At 40.4% G+C, this 15,391-nt stretch overlaps 2 protein-coding genes across 4 annotated transcripts in view; both read right to left on the bottom strand.

The window, feature by feature from the left end:
* LOC306875141 (uncharacterized protein) overlaps positions 1–15,391 on the bottom strand; it is a 264,860-nt gene that overhangs the window by 39,440 nt on the left and 210,029 nt on the right. The gene's annotated exons all lie outside the window — the stretch shown is intronic.
* The window catches only part of LOC306875128 (protein NLRC3-like), a gene marked incomplete at its 3' end in the record, with an annotated part of 134,957 nt that overhangs the window by 73,818 nt on the left and 45,748 nt on the right, over positions 1–15,391 (bottom strand). For all 3 annotated transcript variants that reach the window (XM_079425542.1, XM_079425541.1, XM_079425543.1), the window contains 3 exons: positions 13,007–13,180; positions 12,889–12,935; positions 26–396 (listed from right to left, as the gene is read on the bottom strand). In XM_079425542.1, the coding sequence (XP_079281668.1) occupies positions 26–396; positions 12,889–12,935; positions 13,007–13,180 (592 nt within the window). The remainder of the gene's footprint in view (positions 1–25; positions 397–12,888; positions 12,936–13,006; positions 13,181–15,391) is intronic.

Genomic DNA, 15,391 nt, shown 5'->3' with positions numbered 1-15,391 from the left:
TCCTGACATCATCATCATCAAACACTCCTATTCTCCTGCTGCTGGGCTTCACAGAGAGAGCAGTCTCTATGTTATTGTATCTTAATGAGTAACTGTCAGGAGTGCAGATCAAACTCCAGGACTGATCATTACGTCCAATCCCACACTCTTTACCACCTCCCTTCCTGCTGATGCTCTTATATGACACTGATATATACACATATCCACTCCACTCAATCTCCCAGTAACAGCGTCCACTCACACTCTCTCTACACAACACCTGATGTATCCCATCAAATCTGTCTGGATGATCAGGATACTGGTGGCCTGTGTTAGTGTGAGTAATCACTCTGTTTCTCTCAGACAGACGGAGGCGTTTATTCACTGTGTTCAGATCCAGAGTGAGCTGATGGGAATCTGATGGAGAGAAAACACATCAGAATCAGGAATCATGAATCAATTCATAAATCAGACACACAAACACATGATCTTTAATATAAGACTATAAAATACTCCAAACCTGTCTCTAAACCTACCCCTGTGCCACAGAACACATTCTGCTCTATATTCTCATATATCTTAGATGTGTTTTAACAGTCTTCTACACTCTAAAAAACGCTGGCTTATTTTTTTCAACCCAAATGCTGATGATAACCAACTGAGGAACCATTGGGTCACAGCAGTCTGAGGCCGGAAGTGGGCGGAGTCAGTTCCGAAGATGGCGGGAGGATTGCGGAACTAACGTCATGGCGGACGATGTGGTAAAAAACTATAGTTTTTTATACTATAACTTATATATAACTTTATATTATAAACGTCCTGCGCCATCTGCAGGACGTTTATAAAAGCGTTCAAATTATTCAAAACGCCACACACAATCATCAGCGAAACCTGTTTCTCAACCAAATTACTTTTTATGAATGGCGGTGAGAGTTTGAGATTGTGTATATATATATATATATATATAGTAGATATAATAGGCTGTAGTCTGACGTGCTACATGTCTGCTGTTATACAGTACTGTTTTAGTCGCTTTAGTTTGTGTTTGGGAACACAATATTCGTCATTAGAAACATTTATAAATCTGTTTCAAAGAGAAGTTACATGTCCTTCAGAAATCATTCTAATTATGCCGATTTGCTGCTCAAAACACATTTCTCATTATTCTTAATGTTAAAAACAGTTTTGCTGCTTAATGTTTTTTGTGGAAACAATGATACATTCATTATTATTACATTTGTATAAGATGTAAAAAAGAGAGAGAAATTAATCATTTTATTCTTTCATAATGCATGAAAATTACAAAGTGAGTGAAGCCATTTAAAATGATTTGCATTTAATATTTATAGTATTATATTTATATTTATATATATAAATATATTTTTGTATATTTATTTTAAAAAAATCCTGAAAAATAAAGCGTATCACCATTTCCACACAAAATATGAAACAGCAAAATTGTTTTCAGTATTGATAATAATCAGAAATGTTGCTTGAGAGTCAAATAAACTGTAATGATTTCTAAAAGTTCATGTGAAAACTGGACCAAGGATGAAGAAAATGGAAAAGAAATGGCTGAATACTGAATAAATGTATGGATTTCTGAAGGGTCCTGAAACACCAAAGTTTTGGAGTGTCTTTGTATTTTACTGCATTTGTAACATTTTCCGTCTATGAGAAATGTTTCATATATGTGCTTTTGTTTTCCATCTATAGATCCATATAACAATTGCAGCGGTACCTCCTTTGGAGCAATGAACAACATGCTGCTAAATTTTCACTGCCCTTTTTGTGTTAGCAGTATTTTCAAATCGACAAGACAGGACAAATTGAATGCACACATTAAAAACCACTTCAAAAAGGCCGTTGTCCATGGAGGTAGAACATTTTGAGTTATTTGTTAATATACAATGGCAAAACAATATTTAATAGTAGTCTCTTTGAATTAGTTGCTTTTCAGCATGATTTGATCACAAAATGTCAGTTTGTCTTGGTCCAAGTCAAAAGTTTAATAGACAAACACTTAACCTAACAAAACACAAACAATTAGACTATATATTTGTGTATTTATCTTTTCATGTTTTCATATCCCAATAAATATTCACACACAAAACAGTGATACGTTTGAGTAGGATTAGAGTTACCCTACTCAGCACTCTGGACTTACAGGAATGAAGTGTTTACTAATTTTTTTTCTTTGTATTTTAGATTTCACTTTTCACAGATATGGATTGGGCTGCAGACCAACACTACATTTTCACTGTGTCTACTGTACAGCTACAATTTTAAGAAAAGATGATTTTCAGAATCATTTAGAAGTTTGTAAATGGAAGCAGCATTCCACATCATGCAAAATGCCCCCAACCACCACTGCAGCCTTGACAATGCTAGTGCCTCCTGGGACCCCATCAATCACCAGCACCCTACGTAACATGCCAGCGCCTCCTGAGACCCCATCAGCCACCAGCACCCTACGTAACATGCCAGCGCCTCCTGAGACCCCATCAGCCACCAGCACCCTACGTAACATGCCAGCGCCTCCTGAGACCCCATCAGCCACCAGCACCCTACGTAACATGCCAGCGCCTCCTGAGACCCCATCAGCCACCAGCACCCTACGTAACATGCCAGCACCTCCTGAGACGCCACCAGCACCCTACGTAACATGCCAGCGCCTCCTGAGACCCCATCAATCACCAGCACCCTACGTAACATGCCAGCGCCTCCTGAGACCCCATCAGCCACCAGCACCCTACGTAACATGCCAGCGCCTCCTGAGACCCCATCAGCCACCAGCACCCTACGTAACATGCCAGCGCCTCCTGAGACCCCATCAGACACCAGCACCCTACGTAACATGCCAGCGCCTCCTGAGACCCCATCAATCACCAGCACCCTACGTAACATGCCAGCGCCTCCTGAGACCCCATCAGCCACCAGCACCCTACGTTACATGCCAGCGCCTCCTGAGACCCCATCAGCCACCAGCACCCTACGTAACATGCCAGCGCCTCCTGAGACCCCATCAGCACCCTACGTAACATGCCAGCGCCTCCTGAGACCCCATCAGCCACCAGCACCCTACGTAACATGCCAGCGCCTCCTGAGACCCCATCAATCACCAGCACCCTACGTAACATAGCAGCGCCTCCTGAGACCCCATCAGCCACCAGCACCCTACGTTACATGCCAGCGCCTCCTGAGACCCCATCAATCACCAGCACCCTACGTAACATGCCAGCGCCTCCTGAGACCCCATCAGCCACCAGCACCCTACGTAACATGCCAGCGCCTCCTGAGACCCCATCAGCCACCAGCACCCTACATAACATGCCAGCGCCTCCTGAGACCCCATCAGCCACCAGCACCCTACGTAACATGCCAGCGCCTCCTGAGACCCCATCAGCCACCAGCACCCTACGTAACATGCCAGCGCCTCCTGAGACCCCATCAGCCACCAGCACCCTACGTAACATGCCAGCGCCTCCTGAGACCCCATCAGCCACCAGCACCCTACGTAACATGCCAGCGCCTCCTGAGACCCCATCAGCCACCAGCACCCTACGTAACATGCCAGCGCCTCCTGAGACCCCATCAATTACCAGCACCCTACGTAACATGCCAGCGCCTCCTGAGACCCCATCAATTACCAGCACCCTACGTAACATGCCAGCGCCTCCTGAGACCCCATCAGCCACCAGCACCCTACGTAACATGCCAGCGCCTCCTGAGACCCCATCAGCCACCAGCACCCTACGTAACATGCCAGCGCCTCCTGAGACCCCATCAGCCACCAGCACCCTACGTAACATGCCAGCGCCTCCTGAGACCCCATCAGCCACCAGCACCCTACGTAACATGCCAGCGCCTCCTGAGACCCCATCAGCCACCAGCACCCTACGTAACATGCCAGCGCCTCCTGAGACCCCATCAGCCACCAGCACCCTACGTAACATGCCAGCGCCTCCTGAGACCCCATCAGCCACCAGCACCCTACGTAACATGCCAGCGCCTCCTGAGACCCCATCAATTACCAGCACCCTACGTAACATGCCAGCGCCTCCTGAGACCCCATCAATTACCAGCACCCTACGTTACATGCCAGCGCCTCCTTAGACCCCATCAGCCACCAGCACCCTACGTAACATGCCAGCGCCTCCTGAGACCCCATCAGCCACCAGCACCCTACGTAGCATGCCAGCGCCTCCTGAGACCCCATCAGCACCCTACATAACCCTACGTCAGGATCCTGTCGCAAAATGCGGTGAAAAGTCCTACACGACGGTAATAATGTGATTAAGGTGTTCACATGTCTGTACTGCACCTCAATAATGCGACTAAAATAGGAATACTCCACGTCTTCATTTAATTTGTGTTTACTTCTTTAGCCGGATTAAGGTAATCAAAAATCTCTGTTTACATGTAGACTCTTAATCCGAGTACTGTCTTAATCATATTAAAATCGTAGTATTGATGTCCACGTAAACTAGGGGTGTGCGATACTGCAAATTTTGGTATCAATCCGGTAAATACAGGGCCAGTATCGCCGATACGATACAGATACTTGTCATTTAAACAAAAAACACACATTTAAGTGACCAACAACAATTAAAAAAAATTAACAATACTAATGTTGTAGTGTTTCTCTAATTGCAATATAAAAAGATTTAATATGGTGCAATGGAGGAAGACAGTGATAAAGAACAAATAAATAAATAAAGACTAAATTCGGTATACAGTTTGTTAATAAAATATAATATGTGGCAACCAGCTGAGCCCAGAATATATGCAAACATGCTAAATTACGTGAAGCATCTTACTCCCATAGAAAACCGTTGTAATGAAAACATTTAAAGTGGCTTAATGCATTAAGAAATAATATTAAAAGGCCAAACTCAGTATACACCTTACAGTGATACTGCATAAAAAGGACAATTTTGATATACAGGTATATACAATATGCACTATGTGAAGGATTTCCTTCCTCCCCTTTTCATTTCTTGTGTAGTTCGGAGTTCTACCGTTCGAACTGTAGCCAAAAGTATCCGCTCACGCTCGGAGCTGCTGAGTCACGTGAATGCATGACAACCAAACACAGCGTCGCAGGGGAGGAGCAGCAATGCTATGAGATGTGAAAAGAGCGGAATATACACCTACAGACATGTCTACACTTTGTTGAATGTATTAAGTGTATAGGAGAAAAAAACAAACTAGAGTATCGATCTTATCAGGCTAGTATCAATCCGATACCAATACCAACATTGGTATCGATACTATCAGTATTAGGACCAATACACCCACCCCTAATGTAAACGTAGCCAGTGACCGCAGTAACGACTGGACTGGACTATTTCAGGCTGATCTCAAAGAGTAGAGAAGACCAAGAGCCGAAACTCTGTAGACTGTACAGGGGCTGAGGCAATGACTAACGACAGCAGTAGAGTAAACATTGCAGGATTGTCTACAAGTACACTTAAATGTATTAGATGTTCTGACTGAGCTTGCAGTATGATCTGTCACCGGTGTGCAGTGCATCATGGGATACTTACTCTGTGTGTGTGTGAGAGAGTGTGTGTGTGTGTGTGGGTGTGTGTGTGTGAGAGTGTGTGTGTGTGGGTGGGTAGGTAGTTAGGTAGGTAGGTGGAATACAAGGACATTTCACCAGTTTACACAGCAGCATTATAAGGACATTTGGGATTATGAGGACATGTCCTCGTAATTCAAGTGATGTAGATTCATCTGTTTGACTCTCAGGAACAATCTCCTGTTTTTTGGGGGGAATGTTCTTTTAAGTGTGTGTAGCAGTTTTCAGGTATTTTGGAGTGTATCGGCAGGGTCTGTTACTGCTGATTTATACACATTACCACCTCAATGGGCGGAGACGCCTCTGAAAACACGGACTGCCTTGTGATTGGTTAATCACGCTCACGCGCAGTGGAGGCGGGGCCTCTCCAGGAGCACGCGCAATCTGAATATGGACCAGTGATACAGCAGGTAAGTAAATAAAGTATTAATCGATTCGTCGATTCATGATAATTAGTCTTGTCTATATGGCTAATTTTCTGTGCATTGTTTTCTGTTGGCAGTCTCTAAAAGACATTCACGCAGTCATAATAATCCATATATGCGATATAAGAAGCTCAAAGATGGGCGACTAAATAATAAATATATCTAACAAATTACGTATCAAAGATTAGCAATATTAAAAGTATTTGGGAAGTTTTGGAAGAACTGTCACATCAATTATGAGGAAATCGACTCTTTATAAAGCCTCCAAATGCCTTGAATTCGTGTTGTGACTGAAAGGATTGATCATATTCTTCACTGAAATGGATTTATTGGTAAAGAAAACAATGACAGTAAAGAGAATGAGGCATATGTATGACAGAAATTTAGATAATGTGTTTAAAAAAACTAATATATGCTAATAAACACGTGATTCATATGCATTAAAAAGCGCAAAATGAATATTTATATGACAGAAATTAATTAATCTGCATGTAACGCGTTCTGCATTTTGCAGATATTTAATTTTGTTTAGATTAAATGGCCATAGAGTTTTATTATGATAATGCACACTTTCCCTGAGAGCAGCTTTGGGGAATATTTACGCTTTGTTATACTTTAAGATGGGTTATATGTAATATTGTAAACATTCAAATTAATGTAAATTAAGTGTAACAGAGGTAACATTTAGAATTGATAATACATGATTAATATTATATTGGCTGTTACTATGCAGATGAGACTGTCCAAATACACAACTAGAGGTCTAGAGGGAATGCTACATTTATGTAAACCATCATAAAATTAATTGTGCTGACTTTATCTCATATCAACCTTACTGTACAGTACAGCCATTCATACACAGTAAACACCCCAGAGTAAAATTAACTCTATTCAGAGAACATTTGGTCCCACTCTAAATAGAGTTAAAGTAACACTGAAGCAGAGTTAAAGTTAATGATATAGTTAAGTGTCTAATTAAATGTTGATTGAGCATTAGTGATGAACACCTGCTGTTAACGAGCAGAATCACTGAAGAAAAGAGAAACACAAGAACTACAACTGACTTCAGCCACAGAAGAAATCAACTGAAATAAAATAAGACATTAAATCTCTGAAGATCTGATTAAACAACTCCACAAACAGCATCAGCAGCTTCACTCATTACTAACCAGACTGAGTTTATTCATGTTAGAGGTATACAGAAGATCTTGTTGAGAATCACAGAGGATCAGATGTTGTTTTATTGGTTAAAATGATGTCACCATCATGGAAGTCAGTGTTTGCTTTAGTTGAGCTCTTGACCCTTGACTCCTGTGTTAGATCTCTCTCTATAGCAATGCATGTGCTGTTGTAAAGCAGAGAGAGCAGTGCTGTACATTAAGCATGTGTTAGCTGCTTTTATGATGAGCTCATATCATGAGTTGTCATGAGCTGGTTTGATTACGTGTGAAGTTTATTGTTTACCTCATTAAATGAAGGCATTGTGTAATCAACCCTGTGAAACTAAAGCAGGCAAACAAAGTGCTGCTCTAATAGTTATTATGAATGATTTCAAGTCCATGTAATGCATAAAAATGTCAAACTACTGTATAATGTAGATACACAGACATCAAGAACCAGCATATGAATCTCAACAATAGTGACAATCAACAACATGCTTCATGCTGCAATGCATGCTGGGTAACACCATAGTAAAAACTCCCATCATGCACAGCAGTATGAATAATTATTGTCACCACTGTTGGGGATCATATGATAAATGTTCATGTGTAAAAGCCTGAGCTGATTCAGTCTTTTAGTCTTCAACACTGAAGCATTATATTGTTTTCGGGGGTCTGGTTCTTAATTCTAGAGCAGTTGAATGTCAGTCAATAAACCAAAAAAAAAAAAAACACCATGATTTCCTTCAAAGAGTCATAAAGAGAAAGCATAAATTAATCTGTTGCTACTAGCTTTTGGTTCAGCAATGCACAAATGTTTGTTGTTAAACAATACTACAATTGCCTAGAAGCAAACAATTGTAAATTATTAAAAGGGTTAAGAGCCCAACTAAAGTAAGCGCTGACCACCATTATGGTGGCATCATGTGTTTTGGTTTAGTTTTTTTCTTAAAACATCATCTAAACCTCTGTTAATTCTCAGTTAAGAGCTTCAGTAGACATACAATAAAGTCAGTCTGGTTATTAATGAGTGAAGCTGCTGATGCTGTTTGTGGAGTTGTTTAATCAGATCTTCAGAGATTTAATGTCTTGTTTTATTTCAGTTGATTTCATCTGTGACTGAAGTGATTCTGCTTGTTAACAGCAGGTGTTCATCACTAATACTCAATCAGCATTTAATTAATCACTTAATTATCTCATTAACTTTAGCTCTGCTTCAGTGTTACTTTAACTCTATGTAGAGTGGGACCAAATGTTCTCTGAATAGAGTTAATTTTATTCTGGGGAGTTTACTGTGTAGAGGTTTTCAGATGCTGTTTATGTAAAATGAATATGTACACAGAGTGCTTTGCTTTCCCAGAGTGTGTTTTACGTGAACTGCACTAAAATCCAGGAGTAAACTGTACTCACACCACCTCCTGAGGTAGTCTGAGAGTGTTTCTTGTAAAATTCAACTGAACTGATATCATATCACACCCTGGAAAGATACGATTCTGTGTGTACTGTATGGATGCTGCAGCATATTGCAGATGCATATACGTAAAACTCTCTACACAACAACTGCCCTGTTCACAACAACTCCGTGACTGTTCTTGAATGGCCCAGCCAGAGCCCTGACTTAAACCCAATTGAGCATCTCTGGAGAGACCTAAAAATGGCTGTCCACCAACGTTTACCATCCAACCTGACAGAACTGGAGAGGATCTGCAAGGAGGAATGGCAGAGGATCCCCAAATCCAGGTGTGCAAAACTTGTTGCATCTTTCCCAAAAAGACTCATGGCTGTATTAGATCAAAAGGGTGCTTCTACTAAATACTGAGCAAAGGGTCTGAATACTTAGGACCATGTGATATTTCAGTTTTTCTTTTTTAATAAATCTGCAAAAATGTCAACAAATCTGTGTTTTTCTGTCAATATGGGGTGCTGTGTGTACATTAATGAGGGGAAAAAAAAGAACTTAAATGATTTTAGCAAATAGCTGCAATATAACAAAGAGTGAAAAATTTAAGGGGGTCTGGATACTTTCCGTACCCACTGTATATACTCTCTCTCTCTCTCACACGCACACACACACACACACACACACACACACACACACAGGTTACACACATACATACTCTCTCTCTCACACACACACACACAGGTTACGCACATACATACTCTCTCTCTCTCTCTCTCTCTCTCTCTCACACACACACACACACACACACACAATGACGGGTTATCGGTGTACCCACAACACAACTAGAGATGTTTCTGTGTCTGTAAAGGCATCTCCCTCACTGACTACTTCGTCCCGATCAGATTCAAAACGGTCAAAACATGATCTACATATTTGATCTACATTTTCTCTGATTCTTCCATTTATGCTGATCGTCTTGTATTCGGACCCGCAAGACCCCAAGTCCTGTAACTCATTCAGGACATGCGCTAGGCCTTTCCTTACCGTAATACACCTAGAACACGGACTGCTGTAAAAACTTGTCAATGGCGGAGAATTGTTATCTCTTAATGGACAAAATATCTCGTCAATGGCAGGGAAAGAGTTAACAGCATTAGCTTTTCACTGCTGGCAAATATAGGGATGCACCAAATGTTCAGCAACCGAATAAGCAAAAAGACTGAATAAATTGTACCGAACAATGACGTGACACGATCAGATAGAGGCGTGCACTAATGCAGCAGTGTGGAAGCATTTAAAACTGTCAGAGAAAGACGCAAAATCATTACAAGCACCGACAGACAGAGACTTTGCATTCACGTTTAGCACCGCATCTCATGTCTCTGATGAGAAGAGGACTGCATCCGCCTGTTGTTGCTGGTTACTGTATAATTATTAATATCGCCAAATGGAGTTGCATGCATTCTCACAGCGATGATGAACTGCTCGTTAGCTGGGGTTCAAAGCCTGAGGAAAATCTGTCCTGAAACAGTGTTATTTGTCAGTTTCTCAGTAACATGTGACAATGTGATACATACGACAATCATCATCACCAAATTCATAATGAGAATCATTTATAAATCTGCTGTTGTCAACAAAAAGAAACACTGAGGTCTTCCTGCGGGTTTGCTACGTTGATGCATATTTTCATATTAAGGCTAAAAATTGCTAAATGAACGATGAACATAAGTTAAAAGAAGATATGAAGTCCTTTTGAATGTGTTTTTAAATGTTGTTTCAACAATCAAGTGTATGACTAGTTAGCATGATTAAATTCTAGACGCGTGTGGTTAAGGAGGTTTGAGTTGTTTCTGAGTTTCCTGCTCAGTTTCCTGCAGCTGTTCAGAAGATGAGACAAGCACTGATGTTTCTAAAGGTACCAGAGGTTTACATTAGAACAGCAGCATCGATGGAAGAACACGAGCTGTATCCCCTAATCTAAAGGATAAACTACTCATCACTTGTAAATGTGTTACAAACCTTATGGTTTCCAGTTGTGTGTGCGTAAATATATATACACACACAATCAACCTGGAACCGGAAGCTTTGTCAAACATTTACAACTGATGAGTAGCTTACACTTTAGATTAGGGGATGCAGGAAGCTTTGTAAATTATTTATAATGTTTATTGAGATAATAGTACAATGTTGAAATTTCAATGATTTATAAGTGATTAATAATATATTAACTAATAACTATTAAACATTAAGGATCTGAATGATTATTTCATGATGCTATTTATAAAGATAACTTATGATAGATTTGTAAATCGTTAGCATATTAATTAATCAGTTGTGAATGTATAGTCATGTTTTGTAAATGATTAGTTCATCATCATCTAAACATGTGTTGATTTATAACTTAATCTACAAAACATAGGTAAAAATATTAACACATCACTAATTAATCATCTACGAAAGCATAATCATGTTTTGTAAATGATAAATCAGGGATGGGCAACTTCGGTCCTGGAGGGCCACTGTGTCACGGATCGCTGAGAGGAGTGCCGCGAAAAGACGAGGTCAGGGTCCAAATGCAGGTGAGGTGCTTTAATATAAGAAAATAACAAAACCGCCAACACAGCACACTAAACAGATACAAAACATGAACACTAGCAGTACACGGAAACACAAAGTCAGAACATGAATAGACTAGAGCAGAATGCAAATAATGCGACCAGGCCGAGTGGTGGGAGAGGGAAAACTATATAGTCCGTGAAGATAGGGAACAGCTGTGGGTGCAATGAGTGTGACAGGTGTGCGCAATGAGACGAGTGTGTGTAATCAGCTGAGTGGAGTCCGGGAGGAAGGGAGATGGCGACCTCTGGTGGAGAAGGGAAAACCTGCAGCCCGGCCTCATGACACACTGTCCTGCAGAGTTTAGCTCCAACCCTAATCAAACACACCTGCTTGTAGCTTTCTAGTGATCTTGAAGACCTTGATTAGCTGGTTCAGGTGTGTTTGATTAGAGTTGGAGCTAAACTCTGCAGGACAGTGGCCCTCCAGGACCGAAGTTGCCCATCCCTGTGATAAATCATTAACTAATCACTTATAAATGACTTATAACTGAACGTTATTATAAAATGTTACCAAAAGCAAAAATGAATAATTATTTAATTGTATTTCCTTATGTTTTTTTTTCCACATTTATTTATTTTTTATACATTTTTTAATTTATACATTTATTTATTTCCACTTTTATTTATTTTCACATTTGTTTATTCCCACATTTATTTATTCTACATTTCTTCCTCTGTAGGGTAATGAGGAGGGCGTGTTTTACCGCAGGAATAGCAGTCGAGCCAGAGTAGACGAGGGGTAAGCTTTCAGGCCACAGTGACACCTTGTGGTGCCCAAACGAAGTACAAGAAGTGTAGCATACATGATGCGCCTGTTGATAGTGTGGGAGGAATGACTTAGATGGACAATATGGCCAAAATATCATGGGTTATTATTTCAGTTTCACGTGGGGGGTCTGTTTCAGCAGGGAAGTGTTTAATCTGTGATCGCGTGCATTTGCTGATGCTGGCGAAAGCGTGCAATTGCTCTCTTATGCGCACTGTTATTTTTTACTTTCACTGTTTTACTTTCAGTGCTTAGTCTACCAAGCATGTTTCCAAGATTGGGAATAGAAGGAGGCATCAGTTACTGTAGAAGATTTGTCGCCTCGCGCCACTTCCCGTGTGGATAGTCACCGCGTCAGCTGATTATAATGGGTTCTCTTGGTGTAGACACAGCTTTAGATAAGGATTAATCACACGTCTTAGGCTGGAAATATCCAGAATTAGGTCAAACAAAAGGTGTCCACGGGAACGGAGCTAGTGAAACACACACGCCATGCATTGAACATACAAGCATCATGCTCATCCAAACAACGCCTGGCATGTCATAAAATATTAATAATTCGGCTGTTTAAAATAAATAAAGAAACCGTGTAAGAGAGTGGTTATTATGTGCAAACAGTGAGAAACTCTATATTTTTGCAGTGTGCGCATGTCAAAAAAAAATTCAAATTTCAAAAACTTCAAAAAATCAGATTTGAAGCTTGTGTCAGATAAACACGCACACTGTGTATTTGTTTCAATCCAAACACTCATCTGAGACTGCTGGGTTAGGAAGCTGACTTGATTTGACCCAATTTGGGTTGATATCAGTGCTGGGTTGGAAATGTGGAGGATATGAAAGAGAGCATGCAGCAAGTCACGCGAGTTCAAACACGAGCTTCTTTGGCTGCCATAACTGTGTGTGAGAGAGTGATAGAGAGAGAGTGTGTGTGTGTGTGTGTGTTTATAAACCTACACTTTCGTAGTCCTGCTGTCATCATGATCTCTCCTCCATGATCCACACTATAAACACACAAACACACATTAATGCAGGTCTGCATCATTCAGTATGTCAGTATTAGTGTTTGACATACTTGAGTATCTGCAGTTTATAGTTTGGATCCTCCAGTTTGTGTTTGAGCAGCTGGACTCCTGATTGTCCTGGGTGATTGTAGCTCAGATCCAGCTCTCTCAGGTGTGACGGGTTTGAACTCAGAGCTGAAGACAAATAACCACAGCCTTCCTCTGTCACCATACAGCCAGACAACCTACAGACACACAAAACCAGGTCATCTACAGACACACACAATCAGATCATCTACAGACACACACACACACACACACACACAGACAGATCATCTACAGAGACAAACAGTCAGATCAACTACAAACAGTCAGATCATCTACAGACTAGGGATGGCTCGATACCATAATTTTGGCTTCGGTACGATACCAGAATGTAGTACCTCGGTATCGATACTAAATCGATACCACAGGTGACAAATAACCAGCCTCAAAAGATAAGTGAATTAAAAAATATATATTATTAATAATAATAATAAAAACAGATTCATATGTTAATACCTTTGTATCAAACTGTAACAAAAAACCTAAAGGGAACATAGGTTACATTTTGATGTTGGAGAAAAAAAAAATAGGCTAACTGCATTATAAATATATTCAAATCTTATCTTTTCAGTACAAACACAGTGCAAACTAAATGTCTCCTTAAAAAAAAAACCTACCGGAAACATAGGTTTCATTTTGAAGAAAAAAAATAGCACTGAAGTTGCGCAATTGATGCAACAAGTGTTATTCTAACAGTCAAAGTAATGTTCAAAATCATGTTATTATTTCTCTCTCTCAGATTGTTTTCAGATTTCAGGCTCAACCAAAGAAAAAGCATTAAATATAAATCTCACTCTCTCACTTGCTTCATATTAGCGTTCGGCAGCGCGTCAGAAACATGCCCTAAATATCATTGATACTAAAATTAATATAGCAAAACTCTTGATCAATTCATATCCAATTAAAATGTGATTGTATGAAATGCAAGTGCATGTATTACGTGACCAAAACTTCATTGATTCTAGCGTGTCTCACATGCACATTTGCGCTTACTGTATTACATCTGAATGTGCGTTGATCAGATGTAAATAAAAGGTCAAATCAAATCAGAATTTATGAATGATGCACTCACCTGTCGATCTCTTAATTCTTTGAAAAGATCAGGATGAGCAAGCGACAAATGCTTAAAAAGATTTGATGTGTTCCTGTGGCAACATGATTTAGGCCTATAGCAACGCTTGCATACAGGTGCAGTAAGGCCAGTTCCTTCACCTTTGTCATCTGTTTTTTATCCAAAGTAATGCCATATTTCACTTCTACTGTTCTCTTTATTTATTAATTTTGGGTGCGCTGAGTTTCATCTGTTTGATCCATCGTGTTGTTCTGTTGTCACATTTACCGGTTGCGCAGCAATTTGGGAAGCACTTTGCAACTGCAGCGTATGAAATACCGAATTGAGCAAAATTATGATATCGTACCGTTTGAAATATAATATATACCGGTATTTTTCCAGTATCGGTATACCGCGCATCCCTACTACAGACACACACACAGATCATCTACAGACACACACAGACAGATCATCTAAAGACACACATTCAGATCATCTACAGACACACACACAGATCATCTACAGACACACACTGACAGATCATCTAAAGACACACATTCAGATCATCTACAGACACACATTCAGATCATCTACAGACACACATTCAGATCATCTACAAACACACACAGACAGATCATCTAAAGACACACATTCAGATCATCTACAGACACACATTCAGATCATCTACAGACACACACACAGATCATCTAAAGACACAGACAGATCATCTAAAGACACACATTCAGATCATCTACAGACACACATTCAGATCATCTACAGACACACACAGTCAGATCAACTACAGACACACACAGACAGATCATCTACAGACACACACACAGAGATCATCTACAGACACACACAGAGATCATCTACAGACACACACAGAAAGATCATCTACAGACACACACACACACACACACACACACACACACACACACAGACAGATCATCTACAGACACACACATCATCTACAGACACACACACACACACACACACACACACACATACACACAGACAGATCATCTACAGACACACACAGTCAGGTCATCTACAGACACACAGTCAGATCATCTACAGACACACACAGACAGATCATCTACAGACACACATCAGATCATCTACAAACACACACACAGACAGACAGATAATCTACAGACACACACAGTCAGATCAACTACAGACATAGACACAGTAAGATCGTCTACAGACACACAGACAGATCGTCTACAGACACACACAGTCAGATCATCTACAGACACACACAGTCAGATCATCTACAGACACACACATTCAGATC

Source organism: Barbus barbus, assembly GCF_936440315.1.
Source record: "Barbus barbus genome assembly, chromosome: 9".
Classification (NCBI taxonomy): Eukaryota; Metazoa; Chordata; class Actinopteri; order Cypriniformes; family Cyprinidae; genus Barbus; species Barbus barbus.
This window is presented reverse-complemented; position numbering and strand designations above follow the sequence as displayed.